Source organism: Phaenicophaeus curvirostris, chromosome 1, assembly GCF_032191515.1.
Source record: "Phaenicophaeus curvirostris isolate KB17595 chromosome 1, BPBGC_Pcur_1.0, whole genome shotgun sequence".
Lineage (NCBI taxonomy): Eukaryota > Metazoa > Chordata > Aves > Cuculiformes > Cuculidae > Phaenicophaeus > Phaenicophaeus curvirostris.
Genome location: NC_091392.1, coordinates 108,009,123 through 108,027,244, shown reverse-complemented (window position 1 = coordinate 108,027,244; position 18,122 = coordinate 108,009,123). Strand labels below are relative to the sequence as shown.

The window sequence follows — 18,122 nt, the reverse complement described above, 5'->3', positions numbered from 1 at the left end:
CTTCTTTCTGTGTATTCTTATGGGGCTTTTTGTTAAAACAAACAGTATGATGTCATAAAGGACAAAATGGTACTTCAATAAGGCCCACTTTTAATACTCTATGTAATCATTTATGAAGAAAGTGCATTTACTACATTAAAAGCAGTTTTTTCCCTTGGCTAAAATGGCTAGAACTAAATGATCAATAAATACTATATATGTATCAATATGTTGGGAAAATAATTTGAGCTTGTGTTTAGTGTAAATTTTCACTTGAAGCCAAGATTATGATCAAAAATGAGCCTTCTTTTCACACCTTTGCTGCCTTTTAGTTTACATGCAGCCTCACAAACATTAATACAGAAAGCACTGTATTGATACACATTAATACACTGAAGCACTGAAAATCCTGGGGCCTCTCAGTCTCATACTCATGTAGTTAGGATGAGGCCAATATACTGCCACGAAATATGTTACCAATTTTATTTAAATCTGTGCATTGTGTTTATTGACTTTTTATTATACCAAAAGACCCAGGTGGAACTGCAGATAGAGCTGGCTCTAGGCTGGAATGTCTTTTTAATTTTCTTAAGTGATAAGCACAGCTGGAATGAGTAATAAGTGTCTGCCAGCAATAAGGTCTTAAATATTATACTGAGACTGCTTTTCTTTTTTTTTTTTAAAGGCAACCTAAATTTTTCCTTTATCATAAATGGAAACAAATACAGTAGCATGTGGCACTTCATGTATGTAGCTTGCACTGGTTAGGGATGCTTTGTAAAGTATTTTTCTAAATAGACATTCTTTGTCATACAATAAATTACAGATCTTATTCTACAAATTCTTCAAATTCATACCATGGGACTTCATGTCAGCAAAACTAAATACTATAATAATTAACAAAAAAATAGAAAGGTACTGCCATCGGAAACCATTTCATCATATGTACAGATGTACTAACTCCCCAAGCTTAAGTTTCCCAAGAAATTAAGGTCAGCTGTAAAGTTTTGGTCTTGGGTTTACTTGAATCCAAATGCATTATCCAGACAGCTGTAGGTTATCTTATTATGCTTTGCTATCATCTTCTTTTGACTGGATGATGTCATTAGCAACTTTGATTTCTATGGTTTCTGGACTTAAAGCTTCTTTCCCATTTTCTTCCTTTAGTGGCAGCTTCCTATCAGAAGAAAAGAGGAATCATGGTAGCACATAAATAACATATAATCTGGAATTTAAGTCTACAATGTATGTATTATTTACACAGACTACAGTGTTTCAAAAAATATAATTTATTGAAAATAATGTATAATTACTGAGATTCTTTGCTTTTAAAAATGCATGCTAACTCTTTCCACTTCTACAAAGCTGGTAGGGCTAAACGGCACATAAGAACATTGCTGCTGCTCAAAATTCAGTTTCTTCAATAAGACAAAAGAAACAATAGAATGCCAAATAACTGAGCTCAAGACAGTACACTCACAAGGATACCATAAAATACTTACAGTCAAGCCTGCTGCTGAATCCAGGTTCCATTATTTTTAAATGTCTGTTTCTATATATAAATTCAATTGCGTATGAAAGAAGACATCTTTTATTGGAGGTTATGCCAAGAAATAGGTAAAGAAAAGAAATTCTTATACCACACAGAGTTAATGGAAGTTACTTTATTATTTTTTGCTAGAGCACACAGTCTAGCTGTGTTTTTTTATAGCAAGACTAACAGTGAAAACTGTGAAGATATGCTACAATAAGAAGCCGGCTTCTTCCATTCATCCCTGTGATAGCAGCTGTTCTTATTTGAATGCAAAGAGACGTTCAGACGGTATTTTAATTTCAGAAATGGTCTAAATATTCCTTCAGATTTTATACTGCTTAATTCCAATGTCATAAGAGTCCCCATCCTTACTTTGTAGGAAAGACAAAACATCGATTTCATTCAAAAAGCTCTCGAAAATTATTGATTCCCTACCGTAGTTAGATGTCAAAAAATACAGCTGTCAAAAGTATGTATGGTTTACTCAGATGTTCATGTAATAAAGCCTCCTGGGCATAATAGTTGTTAATCGTGACTCCAGTTTGGATTCGGTTTCTGGTTTTCAAATAATGAATAGTTTGCATATGCCTCTTTTTATTCATAACAATTGCTAAATGTTCCAGTAAACTTCCACTGTGATTGCTCTGATGTGCCAAAGAGCAATATACTGTTCAAAACCTAAGGAATCCCTTAGGAATGTCCCTTGTAATGACAGTGTTCAATAACAACAAATAAACCAAAGCAATACCCACATTCCCAGTCTTATGAAATTTAGGCTATCTGAAATGAACAAAAAAGTTACTTTTTATCTAAATGTTAAACAACGAGCTCAACCTACATCTGAGAGAAATCTAGGAGTGGACTAACTTGTTCTGTTATAGTAAAATATGTGGGATTTAAACCAGCTGTCTGGCTTTGAGTATATAGGGAAGTCTCTAGTACTTGTGTGCTTCACATGGCACACTCAAAAGAAACAGAATTCAGGCCACAACAAAATGCCTGAAGCAGAATTAACACAAATCTATTTTTAAAAGGATAAAAATCTGGGGTAGTGAAAGCATGTCTCATGAGGTACAGTTTAGGTTAGCAGGCACCTGTGCTAAAGGCTTGATAATGCAAAGCACTTAAACTGTTATTATAAAAGTACCTAATTTAATCCAGTTTTATGAAAGGCAGAGTAATTTTGCAAAAGATGGTGCTGAAAGGAAGGAAATATTTAGTCAAAGTAATAAGTGGGTGATTGACAGAATATACTGTGTGAAAATGTAAATAAATTGGTTTTGGATAAGTGGATTAAGTACGGTAAAACAATTTTAAATTATTTGAAACAGGAAGATGTATTAGAACCCTGTTGGAGGATATCTGATACCACTGAAATCATGATCATGAAAATAATGTAATTAGCCTTGCTTTCAGTGCAAGCAAAGAAAAAGAAAAATATAGAACTACAAATAAATAAATTGTTTTACGAGTTTTCATTAAAAAAAGTCCATCCACCATTCTTTGATCTTATTGTCTTTAAAAACTTGTAGGGATTTTTGGATGTGATGTGAACTTACCAGTTCAGTTATCGTTAAATATTGCCCTTTTTGACTATGAAATTTTTAATATTTTGGAATTTTCTTCTTCATTTGTTTCAAATATTAATTGGTACTTAATCTTGATTAATAGATACAATTATTTTCCTCAATTAACTAAAAGAAGTTTAAATATTTTAATTACACACATTTTACTACATCTAATTTTTCTTTAGCTGCACCTATTTGAAATAATTTTGTTTTTTTCAGATGCACAGACTTATTTTTTCAACTCTAAAAGCTTTTATGAAAAAAAAAAAAGACTGAACAACTTTAAAAGGCCTTTTTGCTTTAAACAGATACTGGCTCTTATCAGTCATAAATAATATTGACCTCCTCCAGCACTGCATGTGATCTAACTGTAATAGTCTGCTGATATTACACAGGCAAAACTTTAACTGGAATATTTACTTTACTGGCCCCTAGCCATTTTAATACTGGAATTCACCCACCTTCATTAATACTAAGAAAAATTCAACCACTACTAGAATCACAATATGTCAGACTAAGAATATAAATACAGTACCACATTACGTATGAAATTTTAATCATATTATATAATATGAAATTCACGGCTTATATTGATTTCCTGCCAGTATTATTAAAACATGTTGACTTCCAATAGGTATGTAGTTTGTGCTCATCTGTCACACATGGTTTCCCAACATGGTTTCAACAGGAATCACCTGAGTTAAGGTAAAATGTAGATTCCTGAATAATATACTAAGCAATATAATGAAAATACCCCATTAGTGTAAGAGGAAGTAATCTCTTTATTTATTTTTGCATTTAAAGTTCTGAGTCTAATTTGGTAGTGTTCAAAATAATTTGACTAGTTATTCAAAATATTTAATCTAATTAAAACTGAAAGCTTATATTGTATACCTTTAAGACAGCCATAATTACTTTGAATGAATCCCACTTTGAATGAACATTGCCTGCCAGGAATGACCTTGAAACTCTACCATCCTGTAAGCTAAGCTCCTCCTTGCAAGATCCCCGCTGGACATCTTTACCCTGCCCAGCGTGTACCTTTCCAGATGATAATACCTGTTGTTGGCAATGTGGTTTTGTGTTATCCCTACTGAGACGCTTAATTCTACCCAATTTTATCCCCCTTTCCTTTAGTGACACTACACCTGTACTTTACAGAGCTTCTCTATTTCATCCACTATGACTTGTGTCTGAGCAGAAGACTTTTCCATGTTCCCTTAGTACCAGCGTCCTTTGAGGTTTCCTAAGTGACACTGTGTAGAATCTTTAGCTGACACCCATGCAGGTGTACCTTGGATTGCTGCCTTTTGCCATTGCTTGTGGGAGAAGAAATTTCCAAAAAGGTATCTGTCATTATTATTAATATTTCTTAGCAGTCCTATCCTCCCAAGGAGATTAAGCCTCTTATCAGTTGTTTCCATGACCTAGTAATTTTTTTCATGGCACCAGTGACTGATCCTTGCCTCCTCCCCTAGGATAATAAAACATTTGTAATCTTAACTTTCTCATATTTCATTTCTGTCAGCTGTTCTCTTGACTGAGAAAAGCAGGAAGAACTGAACTTAATCTTTTCTTGCATCACATTGCTTGGTAGATGCATCTCATTTGTATCTGCAAGATCTGGTGCAACAAACAGTCTTGAAGCATGACAAAATGTTGCCCTGTGCCTTACCACTAACACATCCAAGGCTCCCTGGACTTGTACAGTGTTTACAACTACATTCCCCTAACTCCTTACATAGCTGTGGGTTCTCTTGGTATAAATTCTAATAAGAAGAGCAAACACATCTTTAGGCATGCAACAAATGACAATTTTTTTATTAACACAAATTTGAAGTCTTCAGATGCAGTTTCTTTAAAGAAGTATATAGGTTAATGTGCAGTTACTTAACATACACTACCCCCTTCCCCCATTTGATTTACTACAAATGCCTGTGACAGCTGATAACACAGACTTTTACCCTATTAAAGGTTCTGACATTTGCAGTTCTAGCAAATAGAAAGGAAGGCAATTTTTTTGCAGAAGAAGACTTCTATAAGAATATCCCCTCCTCTCAGAAAACAACTGTGATGCATCAAAAAATCAACAGGTGAGTTTCTATATTTACTGCAGAAGTGTCATCATAGTGTTGAAAGCTATGAGGTAGGAATTCTTCACAACACATGAAAAGCTTTGGGCTCAAGCCATAGACACTTGAAGTTTTCTTTTATAATTTCAAATCAATCAACTTTTTGCGGTTCAGGAATGAAACCCTTGAATGAACAGTTCATGTCCCTTAACACCACCAGGTGGGCTCTTAGTAGAAGGAATGGTACTGTCATCACTTTTGTTGAAATATTAGTTTCTCTTCAAATTAAAGTTTCAGGAGAAAAAAAAAAGCAACAAAGAAACCAACACAACAGAAGCTCTTTTTGTGATAGTAAGCTTAGAAAAATACCAGCTTCCTTGTGCCCCATCACAACTGTCAGTTTAATCTCCACACACATTTCAAAAAGTGCTATTCAGGTACAAACACCGGCCACTCTACCCAGTTTAATCTGTTCCAGGGGCTGCAACGGTAAAATTGAGCAGAGTACCTGACTGCCAGCAGCTGGGATCCCTGAATGCAAGGCTGGTACCAGTGCCAAAGGAGGCAGACAGAGCCTGCAAGCCTATAAATATAAATACTGAGCTAGGCTTTCACTTATGTGAGTGAAAGCAAGAAGGGACCGCCTCAGGAGGAGCTGAGTTTCCAGAGCATGGAATAATTGTGCCCTACACACAGGGTGTGTGTGTATGTGTGTGCGACCAAACCTAAGGCCTCTCCTGTGAGTCCGGTTATTCCTGCAGACTGGTTAATAATTGTTGGGTGAGCCTTGGATATGTGGTAAAGGTCAGCTGCACCAAAATAAAGATCCTCATCCTCCTGCTGATCCACCACTGTAGGGTCAAAAGGGCTGGGGTGGGGAAGGTGTGGTGATGGTAGATGCAGGGGCTGAGAGAAAAGTGGGCAGGGCTGTGACCTGCCTCTGCCAGGTCTGGTGCCCTGTAGGGTTTGGAGGTTAACTGCAAGTTGCAGGGGAGCATGAGGACCAGATTTGGAGCTGCTCTGAACTCACCTTCCAGAGCATAAATGTAGCAGGGAGAGCTGGGTGATAGCAGGATCTGAGTCTGTGTCCGACTGGATCCAGGGCTGGACACTGGCTGCTGATGAGGCTGGAGCTGATGTGGGGCTCCTGCTCTCTGGTCAGGGAGAATGGATGGGCCAGAGAGGGCAGAGCAGGGCTGCCTGTGGCCCCTGATCCCAGTACAAGCTATGTTTTCATGAGCACAAGAGGAGCTCTTTGGGAGTCAGGGCAGCAGGGAGGACCAGAAAATTTTGCTGGATATTAGCTAACTTTCAAACAGGTGGTGGTGCAGGATTGCCACTATTGTGGTGTTGCCATATGGATAAAGCCTAGGTATGGTTGTACTCTGGGTCACAGAAAAAAGAGAAAAATGTCTAGTGATAACTTCATCCCTTGCATGTGGGTCCCATGTTTCAGACTGATTATTGTAAAAAAAAATATTTTTTTATAAAAAACAAACAACGCACTGCTACACTGCATTGCCGCAGCACGTTATTTTGGCGATGCTGTTTATCTCCCTCCTAGAACACAGGAAACCCAGTCCATCCTCATAGCCTGGAGGAGATTGCATGAAATGCTGGGGAATGTCAGGCTACTTACTCTGGCTCTGTAAGGGGAGTTGTCTCATTTGGCTCATTTACTGGACTCCCATCTTCATGACTGGTAATTCTTTCATCCTCTGTTCGCATTTCCACTATCGGTTCTTTTGATCCATCTTTCCTAAAAGATATTAAGAGTCTTAGTCTCATGTCATCGCATTAGCCACACGCTTTGCACATAACTAATTACAAAGAGCCCTTTCCTCAAGTCAGCAAAGAAAAAGCGGAACTAATTATCAGTGACTAACACCACGGAGTCGTATTTAACAGTGTGTTCCCAGTTCCTTGAAGTCTTCAAAGCATCCTGTATCCATGGTTACTTACCTAACTCTGAAAACATCATGGATTAGCATCTCAAAAGAGCATTTTGTTTATGACTAAATAATAAGACTATGGCCTCCTCATGGTAATAGATGTAAACTTTCCAAACATGGTATAGTAAATATAGGTCTTGATGCCTAGATACACTTGAATTTTTCTGACAGCATTAAGAGCCTTCATGTTAGTATATACACTGCTGAGGTACACTTTAATCTCCTGAGATTGTGAACATCCCAACTGCCAGAATGGGTAAAGAGCCCTTTTGTGACATGAGCCTAGCTTCTTCCATTAACACAGAAGGAACTCTCTTTCTATGTCGAATTGCCCCTGTTTTAAGAAAAAAATGCTAGTTTCTCACATACAACAAAATGGACAACATTTGTGCCAACTGGACAATGAGTTGTAAGGAAGATGAAGCAGTAAGCGCTGTCATTACACTTCTTTTGATGATAGGGCCATAATACGGAAAACACTGTTCACTGCTACAGAAGTATTAACAACATGAGTACTAATTAAAACCTTGAATATAATTTTACTCCTGAAAGAGAGAACAAAAGATATCCAAGATATACCTGATATTTCCAAAATAAAAGCTCTTTCCATGCAAATATTTCCCCACTATTCCTGCTATCAGATCAGAAATTGTATCCTGGAACTTTATCAGACGCAGTCTGCAAACACAAGGTAACTGAGTTGCAGGTGAACAATCACTTTTATATTTAAATTTCCTGGACCTGTGATATTCTAGAGAGAAGGTAGATCGGTATGTACGATAGCAAAGATCCAGTTAAACTCTTGTCTAATTCATATCTCACATTTTTTGTATCATTCCTGAAAAGATAATTGTTAAACAGGCTGTCACAAATGCAATACTCCATCTGTTCAGGAATCACCTGGAACACCCTACCATCTTCTGGTAGGAATTCTTAAGGAAATTCTTTGTGCAGTAATAGGAGTGTAGCACAGATAATTGTGTAGCCAAGAAGTCAACTAGGGAAAGATTATTGGATAGACGTCTATAGGATTCCGGTTACTTAAAAAACAATAAAACACATGATTTGTGCTTTTCATCTTTGCAAGTGAAATTCTACTTTAAGATATACAAACAGATGCAGTGCTTATTTCTGTAGATGAGGCACTTAACTGTCATGGCTACTTCAAAACTCTAAAACGATTATGGATCATAAGAGTGGTGAAGGGAATCATTAAGTTCTGCTTGGTTTGGCTATACATCTGTCTTACAGATAAACATACCAATCATAACTAAAAGCCTAAGAATGATGTTATTAGCTAACTGTATTCACACAGGACTGAGGAATTCCTCTGTAAAAAAAATACAAACCGCATAACAATTAAAACTTCCATAGGTGGGAAAGTGTTTTGTAGGAAACACAGCATGTTATATCTGTACAGGGCAGCTGCGTGTATGTTACATACATTGTATAAGATCATCTACATGCATTACATATGGAACATAATTAATGACTATATATATCCTACAATCAAAATATAACAAAGGATCATATCACATAGTCAATCAGAAATCCAGAATGTAAACCAATGTATTTAAAAGACGGAAATACCAGTGTCTTTTACAGAATAGCAGTTGGCATGAAAGAAATTCAAATTTTAACTTTTCAAGCTTGTCTTGAAATTTTAGTTTGACTGCTTATTTATGCCCACAACAGTCCTAAACATTTAAGATCTGACTGACTGAATATCATCTGAACAAGGAAAAGAAATATAATTAAGACAGTTATTCCTGCAAAAGAAGGGTCATTGAGTAATCAATATTATGTGAAAAGCTTTATGCTTTTCTGAGAAACAGAATGGTATTTTGGTATGAGACGCTGATAGCAAGGTATGAACTGCTGTCAAGTGACACTTGCAACTTTAGCTCCCTAAGATCTTCCCATTTAGAAATGGTCTGTACACCAATTCATACTTTGTCACTTCTTGAATGTGAAATTAAAGCTGTGCTCAATAAGAAAGGACAGCTGAGTCAGGGCCAAAAGCTTCACCTCCTGATTCTATTGACCTGGACACACCGGCTTCACACAATAGAAAAAAATCATGCTATTCTTTCTCTTACTGTAAACTGCAGAGGATTAGGAAATAGCTATTTTAAGGCATGATTTCTATTCAGATGCATTATTTGATGTAAATACTGTGTGCCTGCTTATAATTGGTTTTGATACACAGAGATGTATCCAAAAGGGTTGAGAACCCAATGAAAAAATATAATGAAAGAAAGGCACAGTTTCTGAATCCCAATATCCAGAACTAAAACGAAAAAAAGAAATGCTTACACGTCCACTACTGACAATGAAGAAGCCTGATACAGCTATGAATAATGAGGGCTGTGAAATCTTATCTTCTTTACAGGCATCTGGGGAAGAACAGGATCTGGGAAGCTGAAGGGGAATGAACTGCAAGGCCTAACTACTGGGAGAGCTACAGCACACAGGAACTGGACCGGTAAATGTTATTTAAATCACACAAAGACAGCATTCTCAAAGGCAATTACAGTGTATGCACAAGAAGTCTATGGGATGAACATAATAAGAAAATGATACATTTTTTAGTTAGAAAAAAAGGAACTGTCTAAAATGAGGGACCATAAGTAATCATCTCTCCAGTTTACCTTTTGAAATCCCCATAAATATTGGGTCTTTAAAGCACTATTTAACCAGTACTTCAACTGTTTTGCCAGAGTTTTCACTATCCACTCTTCTAATTTAAGGAAACATACTTGCTTAGTTTGTTTGCTTTTGTCTGATGAAGTAGCCACCACAAAAAAGTATTTGTCAGTTTCAGGATTGTTTTATTCCCCATTTATGCTTAGCAATCATTAACTCTTTCTTTAAAGATCACACCAATCAGCATCTCACCCACATCTAATTCAGCACTCCTAATTTTCAAAATCTATATTTTTTATTCCCAAAGTCTATGGGCAAGAAACAGGATTTTCCATCAAGTGCTATATCTGAGAAGAAAAACTATTTCAAGTTCTTCCATAATAATACATCCAGATTTACTGGTACTGACACAACTATATGCTGAGGTTTTGGGTATTAGCAGCTCAAAGACGGATTAGTAGAAAGGTAGGTACAATGATCTGTTATCTGTTCCTCAGGGACCACAGATGAGCCTATAAATATTACTGAATTACAATTGATTTCCTTTGTGTCAAGCTGTGCAAAGAGGTCATCTTAAAGTGAGGTATGGCAAATGCGGTTGTTTTGTGCACATTTTTCTTTTAAGGCTGCATTTGACCATGAACAGTTCTATACACTTCAGGGGAACACTTTCCCAAGTAATAGAAACATTTTATTAATTCCCTCTGCCACACCACAAAATGTCTATGAAGTTAATATATGTTGGACAGCCAACTTTTTTCTTTTAATGATGTTTCCAAAATATGTGATTAATACTCACAAGTAAGCAGCCTTTCCTTCTTCCAGTTCTTTACTTTTTCCACTTGAACCACTTTTTTTCCCACAGATCCTCCTGGTGATGCACATTAGCAACCCACATTGTCGTACAAAGAAGCAGCTAACATCAGTCACAACCAGGATTAACAAAAGGGCTGCTACTCCCAGGCCAATGACAGCACCAAGTCCAAGACCGTTAAAAAGAGTGTCTTGAAAGAAACAAAATTAAAATGTATTAATAAAATAAGTCCCAAAGAACAGTATTTTCCAAAGCTTTTAAGCAGTAGGCCAGGAAGCTGAAGGACATTTAGAAATGAATCATTCAGAAATTAAAGGAAATACAGTCCTGAAGTTCAAATATGTAAACAATCTGATTAAAAAAGAAATCAGAAAAAAAGCCTTTTCTAGATATTATTGCCTATTGTCAAAATTCCAATATAGTCATAGAACATAAATGACATTATTTAATAACAAATAACATCACGTCTTAACATTTCAGGACTGACAGTACCAATATGCAGATTAAGAAAAAGATTTTAAATGTTCAACATAATAATAGTTGATATAAGTTATCGCTTTCCACATTTCAAACATAAATAATTAGCAGTGGCACTAAGCAAGAATTACTAAAAGTTTAAGAGAATGCTAAAGCAGTATTTATTCTTGTAAAGGTCATTTTTTAATTAAAGTAGAATGAACAAGTCTTCAAAGAAGTTAGAGCAAGCTATTTACTCTACAAACAGTTGCACACATTCAGTCCTAAATCAACAAGCATGAGGATAACCATGCATATTATTAAATCATTGTAGACTCAGGACCTCATTTTGCAGTCTTGTTCCCGGAAAACACATTTATACACTTCAAAATAAATACATTCCACATCTTGCTTTCTGTATTTGTATTATGCTTAGCTAATTTTGCTCCATTAACAAGTCTTGGAAAGAATATTTTAATATTTTGACTAAGCTGACATCTCCATAATAGACAATAATGCTACAAATGGGTTTGAACACTGTGATTCTGAGAAGAAAAACTATTCTGTTTGTGAACTCAGATGACCATTGTAGAGAGGACTTGTATCTGATCAAAAGCTAATGAAAAAAAAGCCACCTCAGTAATGGTTCATGCACCCCCTTTTATAAAGAAGGTGTCAGACTGGCTCAGAAGTTGGCTAGTGTGATGCTATGTCTTAAGCAATCTCCACAGGGGAGTGGAACTGGGTTCTTTTGCACATAGGTGTTGCAAATCTGAATTGCCGATGCAGTGTTAACATGCGTTGGAGTGATGCATGATTGAGCAGTGCAATGGTACATTTCCATTCAGCTGTACCTATGCCTGTTGCCAAAATTTTTTTTCAAGTTTTTTTCTGGCAGTAGATTACTTGAATACAGTTCTAACAGACACCAAAACATAATATACTGTAATGTAATATAAAAGTTTTAATGGGCTTACTACTATAAACATTATCTTCTTTCTCTTCCACCTTCATTATCTGTTGAACTTCTTATGCAATCGATTTAATTGCCTATTGTATTCATTGTTTTATTATAGAACTGTTCTTCGGAATGCTACAACGTAATAAATCAGAATTCAATGTACATGTTTACATGGAAGGACAGGTGGCTAAACAGATATTATTTCAAAATTATTTTCCTTTCTTTAGAAAGACTTAAAAAACACTGTATAAATAACCAAAATAGTGACACGGGGATGAAATGATGATTCATTTATGCATTAGCCTGTCAGTAATATTGGAAATTGACATTGCACATGAATTAGTTTTCTTTGAATTTGTTTTCTTTGTTTAATTTTCCTGTTTAAATATGACAAGAATAATTTCTGATACTTCTTCCAAAACTTACTTTATACATGCATCAACCCATCTGTTTGATGACTTCCTTTCTAAATTTCAGTAATTTGTAATTATGAGTCTGAATTATCAGGGAGATATAAATAGATACTTAATTACTGTTTACTGAAAATTACATATTTTTCAACAGATATTATAGCAATAACTTCCACAGAATCCAGTTCTTTGTCTTATATAGCAAAGTCTACTTCTCTATACCTTCTTAACCTCTGAAGAGAACGGTGGATGGGAAAAATTAGGGTCTTTTAGTCCACATCTTTAGAAGGATTCAGGATTGTTTTGTTGCTGTTGATTTCTTTTGGGATTTTTTTTCTCTTTTTGTTAATGCAGAAGCCTTTACCATGGAGAGATACATTTTTCAGTGATGTAAACAGTATTTTCAGTGTCACTGGAAAACTGTGATGTGGCAAGCTTCCCACTCTGAATGATTCAGTGACAGAAAAGCCCACACAATATTTTCACTGGCAAGTGAAGGGAATATTTATGGTCACAATATTGCTCCTTTGTACAATGACATTCATATCATTTGCCATAGTTGTGGGGAAGATTTTGGCTTTAATTTTGAATTTTCTTGATATTGGTGAGACACTTGAGACCTAAGTATTTGACTATTGCATATTATTCTGTTCCTTTATAAGTGATAACTTCCTTTTAATTCAGCACTCCCTTTCCTTACTACTGCCCTACTTGTCCCAAGTCCTATTTTTCCTGCCTGCAATGTATGTATTCATACAGGTTTCTGTTTCACAACCTTTGAAAGTCTGATTTCTTGTGATTGCCAAGACTTTTCTGACATTTCTCCCCTTTTTCTCCCACATGCCAAAGAGTAACAGGAAGACATCCTGCAGCAGGGCAAGAATCATGGCTGTCACCAACCTTCTCTGATGTCTTAGACTCTTCAGGTATTTGGACCTTCTTGTGTCTTAAAAGCACCTGTGTTACAGTTTATTTTTAGAATCAGTGAAAAAATATAAAACTGATTTTTAAGAAGTTCATCTTTGGCTTAATTCTGTTATTTCTTAAATGACTGGGACTTTGTACTGGTCTATATACACCCATAAAAGTCAGTTTTACAATTAGCTTTACAACTAGTGTCGACTACTATTAAGTAGACTTAGGCCTGTCCTGAGTGCTTTCAAAAACCATATCCTAATATACCTATGGTATCAAGAGAATGTGAAATTTTGTCTTAATTCCTTCTGACATCAACAGAAGTACTAATTCTGTCACTAGATGAAATGTTTGTATCATACTACATATAGCTTTTCAATCAACTTTGAAAAACACCTTTGTTATCTAGAAGTTTTGCCCTAAATTAAAATGAGATTAGCTTTGCTGCAACAATTCTTAAGCAATACAAAAAAATTACACTATAAGTAGCAATGATTTTAAATGTTTTATTTTACAGTGTTCTGGCATGTACTAAATAGACTCAAAAGACTAGTTCCACTTTGTGTTCTATAACAATGAAGTATTTTTATATTATACATATCTTTTTTCCTAGTTGAAAACACATTTATTTTAAATCATAAAAATTCAATGTTAATGTGAAAAAGCAGCTTTTAACAATTGTGTGAAAAGGTTTATTGTATACCTGTCTTAGTAGTGTAATGCTTTTAAACCTTCTAAAAGGCTGTGCATTTAAAAAAAAGTTTAAGTTCAATAGTTCTGAATGTTTTAATTACAATTTGTCAAAATATGCTAAATATAAAGTAATACACTTTTTGTTATATAGAATATGGATTAAATATTATAATAAACCTTGCCATAATAATAAGGGTAACTGTTAACTTTAAACAAAATCATTTCATTTCTCTGCTTCTTCAAATACTGCTTATTTATGACTTATGGAAATAAGATTACAAAACTTTCAGAAATGCAGTTAAAAAAAGGAGGGATGTTTCTATAAACATAATGGAAAATATTCATAATTTTCAAATTCCCACTTATTCAATAAGTTGTATTTTTATCTTCTAATAAAATAACTGACCATTTTTGCACAAATAGTTATTAGAATAATGGGAAAGAGCAATGAAAAGCTTTGACAAGTGAAATAGAATTTTCCAGTGAAGAGAACTAACTGGAATGATAAATTTCCTGGACCCTCAAATGTAAATTCAGAGTGAATTCCTTTAAGCAGCCTGTATCAGATACTCTAAAGGGAAGCAGGTCTAAAGAGAGAGCCACCATCTACATTTTGTACATAGAACACTAAAGCAATTGTTTCTGCATAAAGAGATAGGAACTTAATATGCAACATCACTGTATTCAGACTGATGTTACATGAACATATATTCTTCGATGTGACAGAATTTCTCTGTACTCTTACGGAATCACACTGCATACATTCAATTGCTGGTACAATAAAATAAGAATTGCAAGTGTTAGAAGTACCTTGCTGAGCAGGGAGTTTGGACAAGATGACCTGCAGAGGTCCCTTCTAACCGCAATCATTAGAGTTTCTAAGTTTTGTAGGAAAATAAAAAACATCAACCAACAAATGAGCACCTTTTTATGCCCTTTTTTTTTTTGATTTCCCTCCTCCTTAGCAGGCATGGATAGAAGGAAAGATGAAAGACAGATGATTCTACATAGCCCTTAATGTTTTACAGTCATTTACAATTGAAAGGAAAAAAAGCAATGAAATAAACCACTTTTCTGGTCTCATCAGGCAGTACCTGGCAGTTACAATTGAATGAATTTGAATGAATGTGCAGAGGTATTACATATGAGTTTGTCCTTCCTTTCTGGTCAGTCTGAAGCTAAAGTAGGTGCTGCTGTCAACCTGAAGTAATTGAAAATTATAAGCTAAAGGACGAATTTGAAAATGGTGCACCAGGTAATAGCAGAAAAAAAATCATGCTTTTGTTTAACATCTTCAACCGCCCTTGTTGTATTGACTCATAAAGGCTAGGCTGTTCAACCATGGTGGCTATTTCTGCGCTATGAATGTTGTCTTTGATTTTATATCTGATCTGTAACTTTTCCTAGAATCAAAGTCTTGCAAGTTTATATAGTTATTCAAACCTCTAAAAAGATAGAAAATATACATCATAAAAATTAATATGCATTGATGAGCATCCAATCAATCATAATGAAGTACAAAAAAGTTAAACAGCTGTATAAGGATTTTCCACTAGTTAAGGTGGAAGGCCAAGACAATTGCTATAACAAGGACTGCAAAGCTAAAAATCTGGAGAGAGGAGAAAAAAAGCATACACATCCATATCACAAGCACATCATGAGGAAAAACAACAGCAACAACAAAAGGATTTACTAGAAATACTGTAGAATACCAGACAAGAGACATGCATTTATAATATAGGTCCACCCCTGAGATAAAAACATATACAGATACTATGAGGTGTGTGCTGGAGGGAGGGCATTACAAATACCCAAAGGCAGTTCTTCATTTCTATCCTTGCAATTGCTTATTTGTTTCCAGATGCTTTGAAATGCTTCCTTGTTTTTTTCTCTCTCTCTGGGGACATAAACATACTCAAATTTGTACATCATATGTGGAAATAATTTCTCAGCTGATAGCAGCTAAAAGAGTCCTCTTAAAAATTATGTCAAATTTTTATATTTCACTGCCTTTTAATGGTTTGTATTCTCTTGTACTAAAAAATGCATATATCTAGATCATAGGACTTAACATTAACTTTACTCACTGCCTGCCAAAATGTCTTCCTCCTTCATTTTCCAACGCGGGTTTTAATGGAGCTGTTGTGTGCCCCAGGTTCTTTGGTGTGGGTAATCAGTGTCCAAAGTGTCTGTGGCACCCAGCAAATCTTACAAGTTACAGGTACTGAGAAGAAACTCTACCTTGGGTGGCATATGAAGGTAGCATGTACACAGCTTTTTAGTGAGTGAGAATGGTATGATGCTGGAAGGCTATAATAATTAGGAGCAGAACCATTTCTCTGATTTGTTCAAGAGCATCCTGTCACTACCCACTCCTGCACCTTACTGAGATAAAAATCATAGGAGGCAGAATGGAGTAAAGAACCAATGACCTCTCTCTCCCTTCTAAATAAGCTCCAATAATATCTCTGTCACAGCCAGAACTGCATGAGCTGCTTTTAGCAATTTAAAATAATATAACTTGACTTTTGAGCCAGGTAAGTGCCTAGCAGCTACATGTCTACCTTCAAATAAAATAAAAAAAATCAATACAGCTGCAGTATCAGTTTTTTTAAAAATAATATAATTCTGTGAAAACATTTACTGGGGAAATGTATAATGCAGAAGAGAACCTGAGAGTAAGTCCTTTCTAGCTTGTTCCTTAATACAAAAATGTGCTAACAAGGCTATAATCAATATTAATTTTAATGCTTTTTCTTCCCCAGTGACCCTTTTTTTCATATATTTACTCAGTCACCATAATAAAGACTGCTTGTTTGTCTACTTGTATAGGAAGACTCAGAGAAAACTGGGCAGAATTCCTCATTCTTTCTGTGGAAGCAGCAGCCACATAAGGCCGAGAGAGGAAATACACTTCCAGGACAAGCTGCTTTCCAGTCAGCCAGCTGATCAATACACATTTCTAAATACTTTCAAGGCAGAAAGTGGGAGAAAACTCCTAACACTTTACATGTGTTGGAGAGAAAAGCTTTTTGCCTTTGACAAGGAGCTGCTAATGGGAAGGGCAAAGAGAGGCCAGCATTGAGGGCAGAGAAGCCCTGCCATGATGGCAGCTTTGTGGAGTTTGTGTCATCAGCTCTGTGCTCAGATTTTAAGCGGTCCCTGAGGAAATGACTAAATTTCTGTGTCCCAGAATCCTCCAGTCAAACTGACAGTATATTTGCTGAACATGTTTCTAAGAGGAATTTCTAAAAACCTGTGCAGATTAATTAAGATTGACATGTGCATTGAAAACACGCAGATACATGCGGTTTCAGTATTGCCATTATATAAAAGGTCAAATTATTTTAATTGGGTTATTTGGGATAATTAAAAATCACACTGGGCACATACTACAGAGACCTGAGACATTTTTTGGCATAATGGACAACAGCTGCAATCAGAGTACTGTAGTCAGGAGATCTTAAAAAAGAAGTCCAATTATGTTAAGATTCTGTTCAAATTTGTAAAATATTTCATATTCAACAGCATTTTCTTCTAGGTCTTTAAGATATATGTAAGGGCAAGCACAACAGTTTTGAGAAGTATTACTGGGAACAATATTTTAAATATATCACTTCTATAGCATTAGCTACAAAAAGAGAATAATATTACGAGTGCTGCCAGTATATTATGTGTGTTTTTATTTCAGAGAATTGTACTTCTGTAACTGCAAGTGTCAGCAGATTTGTACGTGGTGTGAAAGTGTTGTGTACCAATACAGTTTCTTCCAGTACAAAACACCTGCCTTTTGGGATACAATATTTTTGAGCAGTCAGATTAAATCAATATGGATCAAGTGCTCCGCCTATGTATTTATAGAGACATTTCACATACTTGCATCTTTAGTGGAGTACCATGATAGCCACCTAATAAGGACAAAACTAAAAAATGGGGAATTACAATTTTAATTTTGCTTGTTTGTTTGCTTTTTAGTATTCACTATTGGATAAAACAGTGAGGTTTACAGTTGAAACAAAAATATTTATCAATCACTTCAGTTAAAAACACAATGTAGATAAGACAAGAAAAGCAGTGTTTATCAGCAACAAAGAAAATACAGATAAAAATGTTTTAAGTCAG

General features: G+C 35.4%; 1 protein-coding gene across 1 annotated transcript in view; it reads right to left on the bottom strand.

The window, feature by feature from the left end:
* Positions 1-378: 378 nt before the first annotated feature.
* NCAM2 (neural cell adhesion molecule 2) overlaps positions 379-18,122 on the bottom strand; it is a 281,879-nt gene continuing 264,135 nt past the window's right edge. The window contains exons 16-18 of the mRNA XM_069870620.1: positions 10,551-10,755; positions 6,793-6,912; positions 379-1,156 (exon numbers count right to left, since the gene is read on the bottom strand). Coding sequence (XP_069726721.1) covers positions 1,045-1,156; positions 6,793-6,912; positions 10,551-10,755 — 437 coding nt within the window. The 3' untranslated portion in view covers positions 379-1,044. The remainder of the gene's footprint in view (positions 1,157-6,792; positions 6,913-10,550; positions 10,756-18,122) is intronic.